The sequence below is a fragment of the Amblyraja radiata genome, chromosome 3 (assembly GCF_010909765.2).
Source record: "Amblyraja radiata isolate CabotCenter1 chromosome 3, sAmbRad1.1.pri, whole genome shotgun sequence".
Taxonomy (NCBI): Eukaryota; Metazoa; Chordata; class Chondrichthyes; order Rajiformes; family Rajidae; genus Amblyraja; species Amblyraja radiata.
The window spans coordinates 75,634,287-75,658,620 of record NC_045958.1 but is presented as its reverse complement, the minus strand read 5'-3'; the positions used below and the strand labels follow the sequence as shown (position 1 = coordinate 75,658,620).

General features: G+C 43.0%; 1 protein-coding gene across 2 annotated transcripts in view; it reads left to right on the top strand.

Moving 5' to 3' along the window:
* The window catches only part of trpm3 (transient receptor potential cation channel subfamily M member 3), a 471,994-nt gene that overhangs the window by 414,029 nt on the left and 33,631 nt on the right, over positions 1 to 24,334 (top strand). For both annotated transcript variants that reach the window (XM_033018126.1, XM_033018125.1), the window contains exons 11-15: positions 2,760 to 2,894; positions 4,652 to 4,702; positions 9,631 to 9,666; positions 9,905 to 10,045; positions 22,020 to 22,309. In XM_033018126.1, the coding sequence (XP_032874017.1) occupies positions 2,760 to 2,894; positions 4,652 to 4,702; positions 9,631 to 9,666; positions 9,905 to 10,045; positions 22,020 to 22,309 (653 nt within the window). The remainder of the gene's footprint in view (positions 1 to 2,759; positions 2,895 to 4,651; positions 4,703 to 9,630; positions 9,667 to 9,904; positions 10,046 to 22,019; positions 22,310 to 24,334) is intronic.

The window sequence follows — 24,334 nt, the reverse complement described above, 5'->3', positions numbered from 1 at the left end:
AATTCTCCATGTGACTGCATGGGTTTCCCCCGGGTTCTTTGGTTTCTTCCTACATCCCAAAGAGGTGTAGGTCGATCTGTTAATTAGTCACCGTAAATTGCCCTGGAGTGTGGGGGAGTGGATGATTCTGGAGGTAGTTGACAGGAACATAGGGAGAACAAAAATGGGATCAAAGTGCATTGGTGTAAATGAATGAGTCAACTGAGAGTCAGCTCTGGAGAATGGTCTTGAATTTCTACAGAGCCGTATACATGTATTTATAATAAATTGATCCCATTTTTCTCAGACTCGGTGGGCGAAAGGCCCTGTTTCCGTGATGTTTTCTGTGACAATAACATAGATTTGAGTGACTGTGACAATAACATAGATTCAGGGAGCAAGAGAACTTGATCACATTCCTTACGCACATACAACAAAGCTAATAATGTAACTGTAAACAGAGACGGCAACTTCTGAATTGTTGTATCGCTTGGCTCGCTAAAGAAATGTTGCTTCTTCACAGAACACATCTTACAAAGAAACATAGAAAAATAGGTACAGGAGGTGCCCTTCGAGCCAGCACCGCCATTCAATATGATCATGGCTGATCATCTAAAATCTGTACCCCGTTCCTGCTTTTTCCCCATATCCCTTGATTCATTTATCCCTAAGAACTAAATCTAACTCCCTCTTGAAAACATCCAGTGAAATGGCCTCCACTGCCTTCTGTGGCAGAGAATTCCACAATTCTCTGGGTGAAAAAGCTTTTCCTCCTCTCGGTCCTAAATGGCCTACCCTTTATTCTTAAACTGTGACCTCTGGTTCTGGGCTCTCCCGACATCGGGAACATTTTTCCTGCATCTAGCCTATCCAATCCTTTAAGAATGTTATATGTTTCTATAAGATCCCCTCTCAACCTTCTAAACTCCACTGAATACAAGCCCATTCAACCCATTCTTTCATCATATGAGAGCCCTGTCATCTGGGAATTAACCTGGTGAACCTATGCTGCACTCCCTCAATAGCAAATCCTTCCCTAAATTAGACCAAAATTGCCCACAACACTCTAGGTGTGGTTTTACCAGGGCCCTGTACAACTGCAGTAGGACCTTCTTGCTCCTAAACTCAAATCATCTCGCAATGAAGGCCAATATGCCATTAGCTTTCTTCACTGCCTGCTGTACCTCCATGCTTACTTTCAGTGACTGTTGTACAAGCACACCCAGGTCTCGTTGCGCCTCCCCTTTTCCTAATCTGACACCATTCAGATAATAATCTGCCTTCCTGTTCTTGCCACCACATTTATCCACATTATACTGCATCTGCCATGCATCTGCCCACTCACCCAACCTATCCAAGTCACCCTGCAGCCTCATAGCATCCTCATCGGAGCTCACATTGCCACCCAGCTTTGTGTCATCCGCAAACTTGGAGATGTCACATTTAATCCCCACGTCTAAATCGTTAAAATATATTGTAAATAACTGGGAAACCCAGCACTGAGCCTTGCGGCACCCCACTAGTCACTGCTTGCCATTCTGAAAAGGACCCGTTAATTCCTACTTTTTCCTTCCAGTCTGCCAACCAGTTCTCTATCCACGTCAATACCCTACCCCCAATCCGGGCTCTAATTTTGCACACTAATTTCTTGTGTGGGACCTTGTCAAAGGATTTTTGAAAGTCCAGATACATCGCGTGGAAAGATCTACATGACTTATCTATTTGCAAATCCTTTAAATGAAATTTACTCATGTAAAGGGTAATACATTTTATCCCATGGCTACTTCTTCTAAACACAGCCACCTGCTGCCGTAGTTCTGAACACTCTTTGGAATAACTGACATATTTACTTTTAAGCTGACGGTTCCCTTATTAAGAAGGACCTATAGACAGGAGGATGTTCCCATTCAACAAGACAATCGGTGACATGTAACCATCATGACTCAGCTCCAGCGATCCAGGTTCAATCCTGACCTCCGGTGCTGTCTGTGTGGAGTTTGTACATCTTCCCTTTGACTGTGCTGGTTTCCCCTGGGTGCTCCAGTTTCCTCCCACATCCCCAAGATGTGCGGATTGGTAGCTTAGTGTGCATAGGAATGGTAGAATGTAGGAGAATGTGGGGGGAATAGGTTACATGGAAAACTAGTGGGGGATTGGGATGGCTTGGTAAAGTTGCATAAACTCAAAGGGCTGAAATGGCCTCCTGTGTTGTGAGGAAATATGGAATAGTCCTCCTTTTCCCTTTATCACTTGATAACTTTGGTCAACATATTGTTCTTGATTAGTACGGGTGTCAGGGGTTATGGGGAGAAGGCAGGAGAATGGGGTTAGGAGGGAGAGAGAGAACAGCCATGACTGAATGGTGGAGTAGACTTGATGGGCCGAATGGCCTAATTCTGCTCCTATCACACAGAGAGTGGTGAATCTCTGGAATTCTCTGCCACAGAAGATAGTTGAGGCCAGTTCATTGGCTATATTTAAGAGGGAATTAGATGTGGCCCTTGTGGCTAAACGGATCAGGGGGTATGGAGAGAAGGCAGGTATGGGATACCGAGTTGGATGATCAGCCATGATCATATTGAATGGCGGTGCAGGCTCGAAGGGCCGAATGGCCTACTCCTGCACCTATTTTCTATGTTTCTATGCTTCTATGACTTATGAACTTATGATCAGAGATTTACCATTAACAATTGTCAAGCAGAATTTTGAATCAGATAAAGTGAACCCAATGCCTTTGTGTTGCAAGCCCTGTGACTGGATCTAATTGCTGGCATATTTAGGTGGGTTCCCTCGAGCAGGCCATGCTCGATGCACTGGTACTGGACCGCGTGGAATTTGTGAAGCTGCTGATTGAGAACGGGGTGAGCATGCATCGGTTCCTCACCATCTCCAGGCTCGAGGAGCTCTACAACACTGTGAGTTCATTCATTAAAGTGGCACCGTTATCATCCGCCTGGTCGGCACTTTCAAGCACTTTCAAGCAATTACCATCCCCCTTAGTGGGGGTTGGGGGCCACAGAACATGAAACTGTGTAGCACATCAACACTCCCACAATGTCTGTGCCAAACATGATACCAAGACCAATTCTTATCTGCCTGCACTTAATCCATATCCCTCTAATCCCAGCATATGCATGTGCCCATCCAAGAGTCTCTTAAATGCCACTATTGTATCTGCCTCAACCACCACCCCCAACAGTGCATTCCAGCCACTCACCACCTTCTGTGTAAAGAAACTCGCCCCACATATCTCCTTTAAACTATACCCCTCTCGCCTTAAAGCTATGCCCTCTAGTATTTGACATTTCCACCCTGGGAAAAAAATATTTAGACAGTCTACTCATAATTTTATATACTTCTATCAAGCCTCCCCTCAACCTCTGGTGTCCAGAGAACACAATCCAAATCTATGTAATCTCTCCCTGTAGCTAATATCCACTAATCCAGGCATCCTTCTGGTAAACCTCCTCTGCACCCTTTCCGAAACCTCCACATCCTTCCTGTAATGTGGCAACCAAAACCTTGTGCAATACTCAAATGCGGCCCATAAACCAGCATCATGGCTTTCTAACTCTTATACTCAATGTCCCGACCAATGAAGGCAAGCATATAATTTGCCTATCTTTACTTGTATTGCCACTTTCAGGGACTAACGGCCTTGATTTAACGAAATTCCAAAATTAACTCTTCCAACAATGCAGCACTCCACAGGGCCTGGAGTCCTTGGGGTGGAATGTGAGCCATGATTGTCAGACTCTAGATTGAGAGTCCTTCCCACAAACCCTCACCACCTCAAGCAGATGGCTGGCTGTGAAATTATAGATCATGTTCATGGCTTCTACTTCGCTATTATCATAGGTTGTCTCCCCAAACTTCATCGCACTTCTATCCACAATAGTGCGGATGCCCCATGTGACATTGTCTTCAAAGAACTACTGGTCCAGCTACTAATTCCTTCATTCTTAGTGGAATGTGCATTCTGGTCTCCTCGGGTTATGAGCTTCCGACATATGGACAGCCCCTACATACAAATAAATGTTTGGGAGACCAGGGGGATGAATGGGGAAGGATCTGGTGGTTGCTGTGACAATAGACAATAGACAATAGGTGCAGGAGTAGGCCATTCGGCCTTTAGAGCCAGCACCGCCATTCAATGTGATCATGGCTGATCATCCCCAATCAGTACCCCGTTCCTGCCTTCTCCCCATATCCCCTGACTCTGCTATTTTTAAGAGCCCTATCTAGCTCTCTCCTGAAAGCATCCAGAGAACCTGCCTCCACCGCCCTCTGAGGCAGAGAATTCCACTGCAATTCTATAGAGTTGCAGGCATCTTCTGCCGGGTGGGATTGGTGCATTTCCGGGTGTTTTCCCGCTCTACCCACCGCTCCACCTCCACTTGAGCTGCCGGAGTCAGGAACACTGAGAAGACTCACTGAGTCAGTGAGGCCACTGACAACTGTTCTCACTGCACCTGCTCTCTTTCCTGTCACAGGGGTTTCTGTGACTAACCAACTGTTCGGGTTGCAAACATTTCTCGAGAACAGAATCCTGTCTTGTGGACTTCCATCATTTCCACATTTCCATTATTGTGAATATAATAGAGGTCTGAAGAAGCTGCCTGAATCTCTCTGTGAACTTTACTGAACTCATTGTGTCTCTGCTTCATTCCAGAGACATGGCCCATCCAACACTTTGTACCAATTAGTCAGGGATGTCAAAAAGGTAGGTTGTTGCATCCTGCAACTGGTAGGTCAGAAAATGTCTATTGTCGACACAAATGTGTTACATGTCTTTCATGCATTGTGGTCTTTTAATGGGTCACAGTATTGAATTGAGTGCATAATGGGGTGAAGTGATGTAGTGCAGATCATTCTTTTTCACTACCATCTCCCGGTGTCAAAGCATCCACTGACACTCTTCAGTCCAAAGCCTTCATTTATGCATATTATGCTATAGTTTCAAACTCAAGCACCAAACATTCAGCAGCTTCGTTTCTGGGCAAGTATAAAAATGGATATAGAGATAAGATGATTAAATATAGTTTGGATGCTACAATCTGGTTGAATTGCAGAACAGAAGCAAGGGGCAAAATGGGCTAACATTGTAATCCATGAGACCACAATGTGTTATTAAACTGCAACAAGTGAGAGCTGGTTCTTTACTCTAAAACTAGGGGCTTTGATACATAAATATAGTTAGAGAGCAGACTCGTGCTGTTCTGAACTCTTGCTATTAACAGACAGTGTAGGTTTTCATTCCAGCAATAGACAATGGATTTAAACATTGATTCAGAGGTTAAAGGAACCTCATTTTACTCAGTATTGAGAAGACACAAGATACTGCAGATGCTGGAATCTTGAGCAAAACACAAAATGTGGAGTAACTCAGGAGGTCAGGCAACATCTGTGGAGGAAATGGACAGGCAATGTTTCGGGTTGGGTTCTTTCTCAGTATTAACTTGTTTTAAGCCTCCAAATGAGTTTAATATCCATGGCAATGTTATTTAATTTAAATATATTAGCCAACAGACAAATTATCTTCTGCTTGCTGCTCAGGTTCCAATGTGTTCATAAACCTGTTTCCTTTAAGTGGGTCAATCACTGCCCGCGGGTATATGAGTAGCAAAGTGATGAATCGTGAACCAATGGGCATAAAGGGAATATAAAACTTTCAAAGGTTATTATTTTCTAAATAGATTGTGCAAACTTTCAGCTTGACTGTCATTTAGGGAGTTTTATTCCCAATCAAATAGTTGGAAGCCAGGCAGATTTTACAACCATTCCTTGTCGTCACTAAAACATTAGGCCAGCAGGTTGAACCCTTGTCCTCGTGGACCAATAACCTCCAGGCTTATTTCAAACTCTCACACCGAACTGATTCAGCGCTCACTTCCCCTGTGTAAAACGCCCGCAATATCCCATCATTCAGCAAGCCCCACAAATAAAGTGAAAATGATCACATAACCTATTTTCTCGGATGCTTGTTTGAGGGTAAATATTGCCAGGACCCCAGGGAAATTTTGCCGCTTGTTCTTCCAAAGAGCAGCGTAGGAATTTTTACATCCACCTATTTGAGTAGTTAAATGTCTCACCTAAGAGGCAGCGTGGAGAGTCAGCCAACATTGGTATGAACAAATCATTGAAGAGGGACTTGAATCTACCATCACCAGACAGAGAGAGCATGGACTGGGGACTCCATCAAATCTTCCATTTGAGATTAATGCCAGCTGGAACATGCTGAGTTTTGGATGCGTTTAATATGGTTGGGCTTAATAAATCCTGTGGGTTCCCAACAGCTACTCCAGTCAATGAAAGGAGACTGCAGTTTATTCATTGCGGATTGCTCTAGCCACATCGTTCACCATTCCAAATCATAAATGGGATGCAGTTTTTGCAAGCATATTTTTTTAAGACCTATAACTTTTCTCGATACCGTGACGTAGGTTCCAAAACATAATTGTTGGATTAATATTGCCCATGTCTGTGAAGGATTTTGAAGTTCCTGATCTTTATTTAACCTTTAGATTGCTCATTGGGCAATTGTAGACACATAAAGAAAGTGTGGGAGGGAATGCAGTTGTGCAGCACTCCCAAAGGTGCATTTTTAAGCTGAGGTGGATTTAAAGGCACTTGGTCAAAGAAGAGCAGGGAATTACCCCCAAGACCCTGGTAAATATTTATCCATCAACCAACATCACAATAACTGATTATTTCCTGAGTACAGCTAGTGGTGAATTTTAGCACATTATAATAGTAATCCCACTGCAAGATACTTCATGAACTGCAAAGTGCTCTGAGGTGGCTAACAGTGACTGGACTTTAGACTTCAGAGATACAGCATGGAAACAGGCCCTTCGGCCCACCGAGTCAGTGCCAACCAGCAGTCAGCCTGTACACTACACACTATCCTACACACTAGGGACAATTTACAATTTACAGACGCCAATTAACTTACAAACCTGTACTTTTTTAGAGTGTGGGAGGAAACCGGTGCACCCGGAAAAAACCCACGCTCTGAAGTCTAAAGTCTAATCACTATTAGCAATCTCAAAGCACTTTAGCCGCCATCCAAGGGCCTGACCCCACGAACTTCAGCCTCAAAATAGAGACTCACATTGACGTGGGCACCCCAGCTTCCGATATAAAAGCTCAAAGTATAAATATACCAAGATATATTGCAGTTAATTTGACCCTGGAATAACTCAGCGATTAATATAACTGTACATTTCCTAGGACAGGATTGAGTTAAAAGATCATGGCCTGCAAATTCAGTGCCATGTACACAAAATTTGTTGGGTATTTTCCAGCCATGATTACAACCATTCCCGAACTGAATTGTGCCAATGGTAAAATTTGGCAGGGCATTTCTGGTCATGAATCACATGTCCGGTGTGGCTCCTGCATCAATTGATGAAGCATCGGAAGCAGGTTGGGTCTCAGACACTGTCCGAGGAACTCCGGCAATGATGATGTCCTGGGGCTGGGATGGTGGAGTTATAACAAGAATCATTTATTTTCATAAAATCACACTCACATTGCCTCATCCTGTTTTGCTATACTGAGTGGTCTGCTATGAATTCCTTTACAATCGATTCCAGCATTTCCCCAACAATAGGCCAACTGTTCTAAGTTCCCTGCTTTCCCTCAACCTCCTTTCTGAATAAATATTACATTTACTTTTTTTTCCAATCCACTGGAAGCTTTCCAGCATCTGGTGAATTCTGGAAGATGACAACAGTGCATGTACCTTCTGTGTAGACTGTATATTAGAACCAAATGACGTGGATGATCATGGCTGCCATTTTTAATCTCCTTATTGTCCCCTAGTGATCTCCTTATTTTTGTTTAGTGATCCTATTGCCTCAGTCCTTTCTTTCCCTGGGTTCATTCCTATTTCTTATATGCACTTTGCGTTTTCCTTTGTGAAGACTGATACAAAGTTCTAGTTTAACGTCCCTGCCATTTTATCATTCCTTGTCATTAATTCCTGTTTCACCTGCTGAGAAATCAATATTCATTTTTGCTACTCCCCTTCCTTTATTTACTTGAAACATCTAACATCTGTTGTCATATTCCCAGTTAGATCATACTCACGTTCTGTTTCCCTATTCTTTACCCAATCTCTAATCATCATCCAACTCATTTCTAAAATTCTCCAGATCCTCCATTTCCTTATTTTGCTTTGAATTTTCTTTCAATCCAATACCATCCTTACCTTTCCTTAGTTAGCAAGGGGTGGACCATTTTGCGATTTCTCAACATGCATTGTGAATTATGATACATTTCTTTAAATATCTACGTCTGCTTATCTACTAGGAACACATTTAACCTGATTGATACATCTACTTTAGCCAGTTCAGCCATATCCATTTACAAATGCCATTTTGCACCAATAAAATTCAAGTTTTGAACATGAGTTTGTCACACTCAAACTAAATGTGAAATTCAATCATTGCAGTCACAATTCGCAAAAGTATTCTTCAGAATGAGGGTGCATTACACTTGACCAGAACTAAAATATCCTAATCTTGTTAGGTCCAAATATATTGTTCTATTTTAAATATTTGTAAATTTACCGAGCATTTAAGTTAAGGCTGTAGACCTCTCTATCAGTCTATCTCTTACTAACTCATTCTCAGGCTAAGGTGGTTTTTCAAGCGTGCATAAAGGAAGGTGGAAAGATTAAGATTAGGAAGAAAGAAAATTGTAGACTTTAGGGCCTGTCCCACTTAGGCGACTCTTTAGGCGACTGCAGGGACTAGTTTTAATGGAATTCACCCACGACATCTGGCGACAACCCACGACAACACCTACGTCAACCTGCGACAACCTACAACAACCTACGACAGCAAAAATTGTCGCCACTATCGCCGAAAAAATTTCAACATGTTGAAAATTTTGCGGCAATCACCTGTAGTCGCCCAAAAAAACACCTAAGTTGGACAGGCCCTTATGGCCCAGGCAGAGAGCCACCGGAATTAGAGTGATGGAAGTCGGGGATCAGCAAGAGGTCAGAAATTGGAAAAACACACAGAGTTGTAGGACTGGGAGAAATTACAGAGATAGAAAAGGGGAAGATCAGAAAGATTTGGACACAAGGATAAGATTTAAAAAATTCAACCATGTGAAATCAAAAGCCAGAAGTGAACACAGGAGATAATGGGCAACTTGGACACACTGGAATATGGCAATGAGCTTTAATTTGTATGCGTCTACATTGGACATTGGTTGGCATTGACCTCTTAACATGGTTGTCAAAGCAATTACATGGTAGTTCAGAAATTGGTTGTTCAATGTGTTGTGCAGGTCACTCTACAAGAACAACAGTGGTAAATAAAGGATAATGATTAATGTAATTAAAAATTCCCTCTCGTAAGACTGTTACATTTTAGCTATACAAATGAATGGTGTAAAGGATCTGTTTACTCTTAAAAGGTTGCCAGCATAAATCGCGGAGTAAAAGTGATCTTAAAATGCTATGTTGACAAAACAGCAGCCAAGGCAATGAGCCCTGCTGATGATAACCACCTCTTTATCAGAAGGTTGCTTGTCAAATTTCAATCTTCTGAGATCATCATGAATGAAGCTAAACTTTGATTTGTGCTGTAAAATGGTGCCGTAACTCATTGAAACTTGTTTGTTCTCTCCAAGCGAGAATACCAAGCATTCAGCTGGATCTATTTTCAGGTGACTTGATTAAGATCTGCTTAGCACATAAAATACATTTGCTATTAAACTAAAGTTAACAAAAAAAAAGGTAGCGTGCAAATCCATTTCCAACAACATTGCTAAAAGTATTATTAATTCATTTAAAAAAAAACTTCAACTAAAATCCAATAATAATAATTGAAGTGGTCATGCTCAAGGCTTGTGTGATGCTAATATGAAGGCTCTCTGTCTCTCTGCTCTGTTTGGTGTCGTTTAGGGGAACCTCCCGCCTGATTATAGAATCAGTTTAATTGACATCGGGCTGGTGATTGAGAATCTGATGGGAGGAGCCTATCGCTGCAATTACACACGCAAAAGATTTCGAACCTTGTACCACAATCTGTTTGGACCAAAGCGGGTGAGTAGTGTGGCATAAATAACAGCGTTCACAATCCTCGCACTGCAACAAGAGTCGATGATGTAGTCTGAATGACAATTTTATGTATCCATTCATGGGTTTTGAGTGTCACTGGTGTTTACTGCCCATTCCCATCTCCCCAGGAGATGGTGGTTAGGGGAACACACCCGTTTTGTGTGATGATGCGACTCGTTTTAGTTGGCTGGGGATGTAGTGAGGGCAGAACTGCCTACATCTACCCGTCAGGATTGGTGGGTGACTTGGAAGGGAGCTGGTATGCATTCCCATGCCTCTACTGCCCTTGTCCTTCCAGTTGGTAGAGGGTAATGCAATTGTGGGGTGCATTGGCAAATCGCTGCCGTGCTGCCTGATAGATATAACACACCACAGCCGCAATGCAGATGGGGTGAATGTATAAGCAAGTGAATAGAATGTCAGTCAGGAGGAGTCTCTTCCCTGGATGGATTCCTGTATATTTAGATCCTCAGCTCTTGGGTATTGGACACCTCCTGGCCATTTCTTCACTGCCACCAGCATTCTCTCATTGAAGGGATCGTTATTTGGAACACAGGGAGGCCATTCAGCCTCTCAAGCCTACCCACCATTCTGTGAGATCTTGCCTAATCTGACCCTTCACTCGATTATCCTGCTTGGCTTCCATTACACTAGACACTAGTTGCCAAGGAGATATTCTCAGTCCCAGGTTTGCAGTTGTCATTTGAAGCCCTTCCTCAGCAATTTCATGGGGTGCAGATGTTCCACTTCCCTTTATCCGCCCCCACTCCTCCTCCCACGTCACCACTGAACTGGTGATGTTCACCATCACCACTCCAAGATATGTCCCCTTATGCTTTAGAAACATAGAAACATAGAAAATAGGTGCAGGAGGAGGCCATTCGGCCCTTCGAGCCAGCACCGCCATTCATTGTGATCATGGCTGATCGTCCCCTATCAATAACCCGTGCCTGCCTTCTCCCCATATCCCTTGACTCCACTAGTCCCTAGAGCTCTATCTAACTCTCTCTTAAATCCATCCAGTGACTTGGCCTCCACTGCCCTCTGTGGCAGGTAATTCCATAAATTCACAACTCTCTGGGTGAAAAAGTTTTTTCTCACCAGTCTTAAATGACCTCCCCTTTATTCTAAGACTGTGGCCCCTGTTTCTGGACTCGCCCAGCATTGGGAACATTTTTCCTGCATCTAGCTTGTCCAGTCCTTTTATAATTTTATATGTTTCTATAAGACCCCCCCCCCTCATCCTTTGTTCACATTTGGTCTTGGGAGGATAGTCCTCACTCAATCCCATTAGAAGCTTGAATTAAATCAACCCACAATGCAGCACCAAATGCTTGGGTGGGCTCAAAGGAATACAAAACTGATTTAATTCGCCTGTCCTCAATTTGCAGCAGGGTCCCAGCCTGATACGTCACCTATCCATGATCTCCAAAAAGATGCTGGCTGGCCCACTGAGTTACTCCAGCACTGTGTGCCCTCAATTTAACCCTTTCAGTACTAGTTTCATTCTGATGAATCAGTGCTACTCCCTTCCAAGAAGGGTATATCCGGCCTGGTGGACATACAGAACCAGATGCATTCAATCAAATAGGGTCATATCAGGTGTTCTTTACAACTGCAACGTTACTACATTCTTTAGCTCCTTGGCCAACTACCAATTTATCATATTGATTCTTATTCTACAATAACCCATTAGCAGTTAGTGCCTGTCCCCATCCCCTGCCGTTATCTCTGCTCTTTTCAATTATCCCTGGCCCTTTTGATAGGTCTCATTCTTCACAATTATCCCCGTAAATTTTGATTCTGCCTATTAATTCTGAGAATTCCTCGTCCTTCTAATTACCCATGTAATCTGATCCATACCTCCTTCTGATTGTCCATACCATCCTCCTTTCTTCCAATTTTGCCTTCCCATTCTGATTGTGCTCTTTGTTCATGTGGTCCCATTCCTTTTGATCATTCCTTCAACTCTTTCTTCAACTGAGTCCACTCCTTTTAACCATCTGCATTCCTTCTGATCATCATTTCTTTATTCATCTGTCAAGACCTCCTTCAAATTGTCTCCATCTCCTCTGATTGAACCCTTTCTAATTCTCCACCACTTCTTTTGATTGCGGGTCCCTCCATCTGCTTACTGCTCTCCTTCACATTGTCCACTCTCTCCCTTTCATTTGGGCCTCTTCCTTCTAATTACCCATCCCTGAATGACTATTCCCCTGGAACACTCCTTATCCTTTCCAATTGTTCTCCGATCTTTTGCATGGAGAGATACTTCTTCCTCACAATCCTCCAAGCTGGTCCCAAATGAGCTCAAGACCTCATGTAGAAGTGAAATTGGCAGTAAATCCACCACTTTCATTTAGTAGCACCAAGATATGATACTCTTTGTGCTGACCCAGTGTAGGAGGAAACACTCATAATTGTCCCCACTGAAATTGTATTTGTCTTTAGGGAAATTATGCCCTCAGCTCCAAAGTGCCTCAAGAATTAAATCTTGCATGAAGTCCTGAAGAATTATTTACTAAACCGCCTCCATATCACATAAACCAGAACATATGGCAGAATAATTGGGCAGGAAACAGTTTTAATGTAGAATATACCCCAAGCTGCTTTACAGGAGTGATATCAAAATAAAGCCGGGAAAGAATATGTTGGAAGTAACTGAAAGTTTGATTAAAGAGATAGGTTTTACAAATTATCTTAAGGGAAGAGAGAGATGTGGGGAGGATATTCCAGAACTTGGGGGCATTAGTGAACACCATAACCTGTAGTAGGGCTGTGGAGATCAGGAATGGGCTAGAGGCTAGAACTGGAGGAACAGCGATATCAAGGATGAGTTTAGGCCTGGAGAAGAGCTGCACTGATCAGGGCTATACTGATGGGGGAGAAATCAAAAGGGATTTGAAAAACAGGATGATAATTTTAAAAGCACGGGCCGGCAGATTCAAAGCCAGTAAATGTCTAGTTCTCGAAAACCTGATATTTCTTTCTGTTTACATTATCAGGAGAAAGTCTTGTCTCCTTAAATCAATAATGATAAAGTTCATTTGGATATCTAGAAACAATTTGATAGGGTATCACATAAAAAGTTAAGTATGTCAAGTGAATTGGTAAGAAGTTGGTCATTGAATGATAATGTGGGAAAATGTGATATTAAGCACGTTGGGGGGAAGAATTTAAAAGCAAATTATTGTTAAAAGAGAGTGAGACTAAAAAATGTTACAATATCTAGTAATCTGGAAGCTCTGGTACTTAAAACGCAAAAAAATGATGTCTTGTGAGTCGGCAGTAAGTTTGCAGGTGGACTAAAATGTGGGGAGTTATCCAGTTTTGAAGGAAGGATGGAAAATAAAGAATTATTTAGAGTGGGTCTGACTAAGTTCAGCAAGTAATTAAGAAGGCTAAGAGAATGTTGGCCTATATTACAAGGAACATGGATTATAAAGATACATAAGTTTTAATGCAATTTAGATGATATTGATAAGACCAGACCTGGAGTACTGCAAATAGACTTGGTCCCCACATTTAAGAAAGAGTATATTTACAATGGAGCCAATGCAATGAAAGTTCACTAAGTTGATGGGGATTTATGAAGGAAGATTAACCAAGTTGCAATTTAGAAGAACGATAGATAATTTTATTGGATCACGGAAGATTCTGCGGGAAGTTAGCAAGTTGAATGCTGAAAGAATATTTCCCCTCGTGAGCATATTTCTTGAGCAGTCCCTCGAGGAAGACCAAACTGCAGTGACAGTTATGCATGGTGAAGGGGCTGTGGTTGCTTGTTGCAATCGCTTATTGCTGTAACTCCAGTACCACACTGGGAAGCAACTTCAACAAAGCAAGCACGCAGTAGCAGTAGTTGCTCACTAGATGGATCTGCAGAGTAAATCAGTCCAAAAAACACATTCTTCCATACTAGTACCAAGAAGGCCACATTTGTTGACCAATCCAAACCATGAACTCCCTTACTCTTCAGCATACCATTAGACTACAATCCCAGTGGATAGCCAGTCAACAACCCTCCATTGGGTGAAAGGCGGGAGTTACAAGGCTGTGATTTCACCACTGGAAACCTAATCCCCTATTAATAAGATATCAATGAGACAAGCCTTCCACATCACCCACCATTCTGATCGACAATGTACTTTCCTTTTTTTTCTTCTCAGTCCTCCTTTTAACCTTCCACTCCCTCACTCATCTCTCACTTCCCCTTCCCCCTCTTTCAGTTTTTCTCTCTCCCCTCCTTCAGTCACCCTTATCTCTACCCTCCCAAGGGTACGGGAGTCTAAAAATAGAGGACATGTTTGAGGTGTGAGGGGAAGCATACTGAGGGTATATGGAACGTTGTCAGAGGAGGTAATGGAGGCTAGCATAATCACGGCATTTAGATAGGCATACGGATAGGGGAACAACAGTGGGTATTATAGGCCGAATTGGTATTAGCATAGATAAGCATCACATTCTGCATGGATAAATTGGGCTGAAGGGCCTGTTTTTGTGCTGTACAACTGAATAACTCCAGATATCTCCCCATTCCCTCTCTCCTTTCCTCCATTATACAACACCTCCGTTTTCTTCAACATCTTCCCTTTTCCTCTCCCTCCCATTACTCTTCCCAGCCTGTTTCTTCCATTCTCTACCAATCCTCCGTCCCTACTTCTCCACCCTCTTGCCTTTAGAGTATCCCTATGAATCCCTATTTATGAATATCCCTCCCCCCCTCCACCCAACCAATTACCCTCCTGTTAATTGATCTTGCTTTTGATGCCCAAAAGCAAACAGTGCTCGGTCGGGTGAGAGGCGGGAGCTACAAGGCTGTGACTTAACCACGGGAAACCTAACTCCCCTATTAATAATGACCACAAAAATTCAAGAAGTTACCAGAGGTTTTTAAGTTGGTGAACATCATCCAAAGGTTAGGCTACAGGGCTCCATACTCTTATTCTTTATGTTACAACCATGCCAGAGGTGATAGTGTGAGTGTCATGCCCTGTGAGTCAGCAGTCTGCAAGCTGTGTTTGTTTGTTTGTGACCATTGCATGACCTGTGCAGAATCTTCTCCCAGCCGACCTCAAGCATCCGTTTATTAATCTCCACTGGCCTTGCATTGCTTCATCACTTACTCTGGATCTAACAATCTATGGCTTGCACAGGACTGTGAATGGATGGGAAACGCACAGCACCCACAAACGGGGTATCACCACAAAGTTGATGTGATTCTGTTCTTAGCTGTACAAATCTCAATTCTATTTAACATCAGCAAAGTGTAATATTGTGAAGTGTGGAAATCCAAAATAAAAACAGAAATCGCTGGAAACACTCAGCTGGTCAGGCAGCATCTGCAGAGAGGGATATCGACTTAATGTTCCAGCTGAAAGATATTTCAGTAATCAAATGTTAACTCTGTTTCTTCCTCCAAGCCCGCTGAGTCATCCGAGTGCTTTCTGTTCTTAGATGTGTTTTCATGTAACCTTCAGACTTACTGGTGACCAGCTAGACTCCTGATTCCTACACTGACATCACTTTATACGAAGTGCAAGCCATGCAATGAATGCGAATATGTCTGCACCAATTTCACAGTGCGATTTGAAATGGGGTTTCCTAATAACAACACTGGTATCCTGCTCAGAGCCACCCTGAGGAGTGTGGATCCATTGCACTGCACTCAGTCTGAAGTCAAATATTATTAGTGGAAAATACAAGAAAGCAAAGAAAAATAAGATCATCAAAACGTGCGACCGTACCAGTTCCCTAGCTTGCACAATTCAGCTGCACTGCCCATATTTCCTCGGCCCATGAAAGTGCATTGACTCATTGGCACTTGGTCAAGGGGAGCACTCTATGTAATGCCCTGTTTTGGACCTGATTCGGTTAGCACGCTTGGTCCTGGCAATACACGAAGGGTGCTAAATTAGGTAGTCGTGCAACCCAATCTATTACATTTTAAATTCAGTACATGGGACAAATATTGCATCAAAATCTTTCAAGCCACCCTGTGTCAATTGGACTGGCTACATATAGAGCCTTGTCACGTGTACTGAGGTACAGTGAAAAGCTTTTGTTTGCGTGCTATCCAGTCAAAGAAAAGATTATACATGAATACAATCAAGCCATCCACAGTGCACCATTAAAGAGTACAACATTCAGTGCAAGATATAACATTGAATGTATATATGTATATATCACATGGAGTCTACAGCATATACACCGGACATTCAGCCTAACTCCTTTGTGCTGGCATTTGTGCCCCATCCCATCAATTGCCCTCTCCATCCATTCATCTCCTCTTTAGAATTCACCTCAACCAGTCTCTCAGAGATGTAGACAAAAGGCGCAGACCCGGCCACCGTTTCAATGAACACTTGCACTCGGTCCGCCAAGGCCTGTTGGATCTCCCAGCTCCTTCCCAGTCCCATACTGACCTTTCAGTCCTGGGGCTCCTTCATTGCGAGTGAGGCCTCAAACAAACTGGAGAACAACACCTCTTACTCCACTTGGGTAGCTTACAATGGTACCAAATTTAACTATATAACCCTCCCCCTCTCCCTTCTTTCCCCACCCCCGGCCCCCATCTCCTTCTTATCCCTCCCCCGCCCTTCTCTCCTGTGCCTGCCTAGAGCTATTTCTCCCCTCCACCTACATTCCTTCCTCTGGCTTCACACTTCACAACTCTTCAATCCTTTTGTCTCACACCTACTGTCGTTACATCTCCGTCAATCGTCTGCCTATCAAAAAATCCTCCTCGTCTGTATTAACCTGTTACCTGTCAGGCTCTGCTCTGCCCCGCCTCTTTTCTAGCTCTCCCCCTCCCTACAACCAATCTGAAGAAGGGTTGTCACCTATTCATGTCCTCCAGAGATGCTGCCTGACCCGCTGAGTTACTCCAGCATTTTGTGTCAGTCTCTCTGAGATCAAGTTTCACATTCTTATTGCTCTCTGAATTTTCCATTGAATTCCCATTTTGTTTTTATGTCTCCTAGCTTTGGCCTTGCCCACACCCAGAAAATACGTGTATGCTATAACATACCACTTCATAATACTGAAAGACCTCAAATGGGTCTGTTCTGGAGAAAAGCTCAAATATTTAGGTCTCTCCATCAACTGTAACCATGGGCAACATCCTTGTTAATCATTTTACTCTGTCCCCTTCCTCCAGGTCCTTTGTATAAATGGAGACATTGTTTATTCAATGTTCTTTCTATATTTAACATAACTTCAGACTTTCCATTTCTGTTTCACTGGAAAGGAATCCTCGTGTGTTTTTGTTTGAGCCCAAATGCACTGATTAGTTAAAACATTTGTTTAATTACAGTGCTTCAGAATTAAACACTTATCTTTGAAAGGTTTAGTTACAAAACACAAGGAAACAGGAGCAGAAGTAGGCCATCAGGCCCTCACGCCTGCCCTGCCATTCATCATCATGTCTGATCCACTCCTGCCCACAAATCCTCTTCTGCACCAGATCCTAATCCCCCTCAATCCTCGATCTTACCGCATTAAATGCTTCCAATGATCTAAGGCATAATTCTCTGCGGCAGAGAATTCCACAGATTCACCACCATTTGCAAGAAGAAAATTCTGCATACCTGCTTTAAATGAACGGCCCCAAAATCTTGAAACTATGCCTCCTCGTTTGAAACTCAAATATTTAAAACACTAACCTCACCCTTGGTTACACTGTGTAACAGCAGTGGGGCCTTGTAGTCTGCTTCTAGGAAATTCATTCCATTTCTTTCAATCGATTAGAATTTCTGGAGCACACGGCCACTACTACTTTGTGCATTCAGCACAAGTAACCAAGGTCTGTTCCATAGCCCAATGAAATTGAGCAATTTCCAAAGTCCATTGAAAGATACAGCATGGAAACAAGTCCTTCAGTCCACCGACTCCATGGGGTCCATTGATTACCCGTTCTCAATATTCTATGTTACCCTAGTTTCACATCCACTCCCTGCACACCAGGGGCAACTTACAGAAGCCAATTAGTCTACAAACCCACATGTCTTTAAGATGTGAGATGAAACCGGAACACCCGGAGGAAAACAAGGAGAATGTGACCACAAATAGAGGAGGTCAGGATCTAACCTGGGTTTCTGGCACTGTGAGGCAGTAGCTCTACCAGCTGTGCCACTGTGCTAATACTGGGAGTTGATATCCCAAGCAAAGGTCATTAGCATAAGCGTCTGGCCACAGCCATATTATTGCTTTTCACCCTAATTAATAATGGATTTCCATCATTAATTATGCATCACAGTAGCCCTTGCCAGATAGCTCTAAAGTTAAAGTTATTCTTGAAATAGGACCCAATGAAATGGCTCTTGTCTGCTTTGTTTGCAGTTAAATGTGATTCTGATCCAATATTACAGCAGTCATGAAAACAATAATGAAGTCTCACAATACAGTGTAAAATTACATACTAAACCAGAGGCAAGAGGAGAAATCATCTTTCTTACTTAAACAAATGCTCCATTGTGTTCTTGAGCAAATGACAGTCGAAGTAGGTTCAGGAGTAACATTCAAAAGGGAGTTGGAGAAATACTTGAAAATAAAAAAAATGAGCAAAGATCAGGGGTGTGTGGATTCATCCAAAAAGCTGGTATAAGCATGACGGGCCAAATGGCCTCCTTCTGCTGTCTCATAGCCTTAACTATAGATTTAAGTGCCAGTTTATCATCATTAACTATTGGGTTGTGAATACTTAAGGTATGGTTCTTCGGCATTCTGAAAAAAGACAAATGCTCGGTGCTTATCTTAAACCTTCATCTTTCTTATTGATTTCTTGCAGCCCAAGGCTCTGAAGCTGCTGGGAATGGAGGTACATTAACACCATCAATTTCTATTCCTTTATTCAAGGAGCTCAGCCTGGTTTATACAACAGAGGTTTTGATAATCCACAACAAACTTAGAACCGCTAATGTCAAATTGTCCACCTAATCTGACACAGCTACCCCAACCATTAGTGTAAAATGCAAACTATTGTGGATGCTGGAAATCTGCAACAAAAACAGCAAATGTTAGAAGCCAGCACTGGCCTGGCAACATCTGCGGAGAGAGAAACAGACTAAATGATGCTGGTTGTGGTCAGAATGTCCAAAGGAGAGTGCTGGCGTATGCCAGCTCACAGGTAAATCCTGCATTGAGGCAGACCTGCTGTAAGGTGAGTGACAAAGGACGTCACACCTGTCACTCCGCACCACCGCCAGATTCCCCTCAGAATACGGAGGCAGAGCCTGAATGTGCTGGGAATCTGCCAGCATATTGCAGAGGAAACCCACCCAGACACAGCTCCCCGTTCATTCCAATATGTTTCCCAACCTGGGGAACGCCGATAACGAAGGGGAGAAGGAGAGACCTGGGGGAGGGGGCGCATGCTGCCATGTGCGGCGGCAGGCAGTAGGTAGGACTGTGCAGTGAACTTTTGCAACTTGGTCTGTGCCAAAACGTGGTGACACTTGTGGCGAAATTTGGTTCCACCCACACAGTTAGCATTAGGTGCTTAGAGATGATGATGGTTTATGGTCTTCCTTTGTGGAGTGTTTGCATTCAATGTTCAGACAGGATCCACCCTTTCAGTTGACATTACCCGAGACAGTTACAGGCTTACTTTCAATGTATAGTTCATTTTCAAGACCAGTTATGTCCGCAAGTCTATGCATCATGGCATATTAAAGCAAACAATCTCATTTGGGTAAAAGTCTAAAATCCATTTAGCTTTTTTTTAAATTTCTAACTTTAATTATCCAACCACTGTTGTATAAACATAATTTACATAAGTGAATAGTGGAATATCCAGTGTGGGAATTAATTTCATAACTCATATCTTGATTATAATTGTGTTATGATCCCTGTCTGCGACAGGGGACAGGCTGGATATAGCATTGTTCCTTCTTGGGTAGCCTATATGTATCTGAGACCTCCCTCTCCCTTTTCATTGTAGCTTTATATTCATTTACATCAAGTCAAGGCTGTGCTTCTGTGTTGACTATTGATTTGATCATTTTATTTGATGGTATCTAGTTTGAAGAGTTATTTTTCTCCTTTGTTAGTTCATTCCTGTCTTGTCCGTAGCTTCTCTGTGTCATGGAGATACAACATTGTGTAGAGAAATGCTTCTGTTGCCTTTTTATTCATTGGGTATTGTTGCTATTTAATCACGCAAGTGGTCAGATTCAATCTTTACTTGTCATTAAACATGAACGCTTAGTGTTAAAATTATGATTTTAAAAAGAATTAATAATAAAAAATGGTTACCACCACTGTTTAACCATTGGTGTCTGAATTCTCATAAACTATGTCTGAAACGGATTCAAATATAGTTTTTCATTAAAGATAAATTTGTGGGATGTTCGGCGTACAAAATATACTTTCACTGAGCTCTATAAACACGTGCAGTGTGAAGTTTAGATGTGTCTATACATGTTTAAACTAGATTTTGCATTAGAAGGGACTTATGATTTGTAAACAGATGTTATAACATTTTTACAATTTAATTTTTCCATCAGATGTGAACTTCCAAAGCTTGATTAGCCTTATGATACAACAATTGAATTGTAGGATGTAAAGCAGTTACATAACCTCCCCCAATGCATAGATGGTCTGCTAGGAAGAGCCTACTTGCAACATATTCCCTATCACACTACAGATGCCTTGCCCATGTTACATGGCATTGAAGAGTGCACAGTATCCCTATACCTTTGATTACCAAATCTGTTGAATGGATGCCTGGCATTCTTATGACTGAATGGCTGGAGTTCTTAAAACTTCCAATACTTGTCACATCTCCACACCACATTCCTGCTAATGGTGATATAGTACATAAATCATTTTGATACCCCACCTCTCCGGGCCCAGCAGGGAAAATGTCCAGGAAGGAACTGCAGATGCTGGTTTGAACCGAAGCTGGACACAAAATGCTGGAGTAACTCAGCGGGACAGGCAGCATCTCTGGAGAGAAGGAATGGGTGACGTTTCGGGTCGAGACCCTTCTTCAGACTGAAAGTCACAAGTATGGGAAACGGGAGGTATAGATGATGATGTTGAGAGATATAGAGCAAATGAATTAAAGATATGCAAAAAAAGTAAGAATGATAAAGGAAACATGCCATTGTTAGCTGTTTAATAGGTGAGAACAAAAAGCTGATGTGACTTGGGTGGGGGAGGGATGGAGAGAGAGGGAATGCAGGGGTTACTTGAAGTTAGAGAAATCAATATTCATACGCCTGGTTTTGCTATGCTTTGTCCTGCCTCTCCTCTCTCCCAGCTTTCTACCAACCCCCCCACCCCCACCGACAATCAATCTGAAGAATGGTCCTGAGCCAAAATATTACTTATCCATGTTCTCCAGAGAGGCTGCCTGACCCACTGAGTTACTCCAGCATATTGTGTCCTTTATTGTAAACCAGCATCTGCAGCTCCTTGTTTCTACAGGAAATAAATTCATTGTCCAAATGAAATTAATTGACTTTCTTAAGAGCCTGCAGATGCAGGAATCTAAGCAAAAAACAAACTGCTGATGGAACTCATCAGATCAAGCAGCATTTGTGGAGGCAAAGTGATCATCAACATTTCTGGTCAAGACCCAACATGTGGGCTGTCTCTTTGCCTCCACAAATGCTGTAATCTCTGGTGAGATCCACCAGCAGTTTATTTTTTGCTGGATGAATTGACGTTCAGATTTTTTTAATCTTTCCATATCCAGTATCTTTAAAATTAGTTGACAAAACCGTTGAAAGGAAATGAAAATAAAACCAAATATTTTCTTTAACCGTGTTTCCCTGCCCATTGCTCCTATCATTGGTTTTCATCAGGCATTTGCTTGTAGACAGACCCCACAGATTAATCTTCAATCCCCAGACTCCACGGTAATCCTGCAGGCTTGGCCACCCTACTGAGAGTGAACGCTTGTGTAATGTTGAAGCCATTTTTGCTGATGAACATTTCCTTCCAAAACGAGCAGGAAGAGCCTCCCATCCGGAGAGGCAGGAAGACAACCAAGAAGAGAGAGGAGGACGTGGACATTGACCTGGACGACCCGGAGATCAATCACTTCTCCTACCCGTTCCACGAGCTGATGTTATGGGCTGTGCTCATGAAGCGCCAGAAGATGGCGCTGTTCTTCTGGCAGCACGGCGAGGAAGCCATGGCCAAGGCCCTTGTGGCCTGCAAGCTCTGCAAGGCCATGGCCCACGAGGCCTCAGAGAACGACATGGTGGACGACATATCCCAGGAATTAAACCACAACTCCAGGTACGTGTGCCCCGACCTGACACAAGGTAGAAGCAGGTGTAAACAAAGGTTGTGAGGAAAATTTAGAGGAAAAAGAAAGATGGAGCAAGAGTAAACTAAAGAAAGATGATAAAATAGAAGGACTGCGTTGAGTTTATGACCTACCTCTCTTTTTTTTTTTTTTTTCTTTTTTTTTAATTATGAAACTACTTTTATTCAAAAAATAAACATAAACATAGAGTATTAACACAATCAAAGACTGCCTATGCTGACAGTTTACAAACAAATTATCGTCAAATTAATAACATCAACGTCAACTGGACCCACGAATGGCCGTTGAAGGTCGAGTGTTCCGTTTATCAACAAAACACTCGACCTTCAACGGCGACCAGTATTCATGGAAAGCCTCCAAAGTCCCCATGGACACCACATGTTCCCTCTTAACACTTAAACAAAATTATCAAATTAAAATAATAACATTCTTATCGATAATATATTCAACCTCCTGTGGTGACCAGCGTGCACAGAAGACCTCCACAGTCCCCATGGACACTGCGTGTTCCTTTTCTAGGGACACGCGAGCTCGGACGTAACCCCGGAAAAGGGGCAGGCAGGCGACCGGTGTGCGGCCATCGACTGCCTGCTGCCTGGACCCGCGAATGGCCATCCTGGCCAGGCCCAGGAGCAGACCGACAGGGAGGCCCCCTCCTCCCTCCCATCCTTCCCCCCTCTGCACCGGATGCCCATAAATTAATAATGTTGGACTAAAATGTAGCCAAAACCTGAGGAGCAGCCCTTTCAGATATTCGAACAGTGGCTGCAACCTCTCACACCTCTGACCTACCTCAGAGCATCCTAAAAGGCTTTGCAGCCAATTAAGTATTTTTGAGTGGGTCAGGTAGCATCTCTGGAAACCAGGAATAGGTGACATTTCAGGCCTAGACCCTTCTTCAGACTCAGAGTCAGTGGAGAGGGAAACTAGAGGTATGAAAACATATGGACCAAATCAGAGCCAACTGCTGATCAAAGAAAGGTGCATTGTTGGCTTTGGAAGAGGTGATGACGAAGGGATAGGAAGAGTGAAACTAGCAAGATGAAAAGGGTGGGGGAGGGGCAGAGAGAGAGGGAATCAATATTCATACAACAATATGATATGTTCAACCACTATGGTGGTGCTTTACAGCACCAGAGACCCAGGTTCAATCCTGACTATGGGTGCTGTCTGTACAGTTTGTACGTTCTACCTGTGACCACGTCTGTTTTACTCTGGGTGCTCCGATTTCCACAAACACTCCAAAGACATACAGATTTGTAGGTTAATTGGCTTTGGTAAATTGTAAAATTGTCCCTAGTGTGTGTAGTTAGTGTACTGGTTCAACGTGGACTCGGTGTACCGTAGGGCCTGTTTCTGCACTGCAGCTTTAAAGACTAAAGTAATGTCTAAGCAGTGAGTGGAAATATGGAATTCTCTCCCCCAAGTAAGCTCTTAAGATGAGTGTCAATTAAAAGTTTTTGAAATGACATTCTTTGTTCTATTGAGTATGAAAGGACATCGAGCCGAGCTAATGAATAGGAGACAGTATCTCCTTGAACAATGGAATAGTCATGAGGGGCAGAGTGGCCTCCTGTCTTCCAACTCAACCAACACCAATCACCATTAAGGGCACTGAGGTGGAGGTGGTCGCTAACCACAGGTACCTTGGTGTGCAGCTTGACAGTGAGCTGGACTGGAAGGGTCATATGGAGGCGGTGTACAGGAAGGGACAAAGTCGACTGTATTTTTTAAGGAGGCTGAGGTCATTTAACATCTGCCAACCCCTGCTGTGCAGTGTCTACCATTCAGTGGTGGCCAGTGCTCTGTTTTTTGCTGTGGCCTGTTGGGGAGATGGCGCCCGCATAGCGGACAAAAACAGACTGGACAAGCTGATCAGGAAGGCCGGCTCAGTGGTCGGGGCTGAGCAACGAACGGTCCAGCAGATGGCTGAGGCCAGAACTCTGAACAAACTGGGTTCAATAATGACCAACCCCACTCACCCACTCCATGCC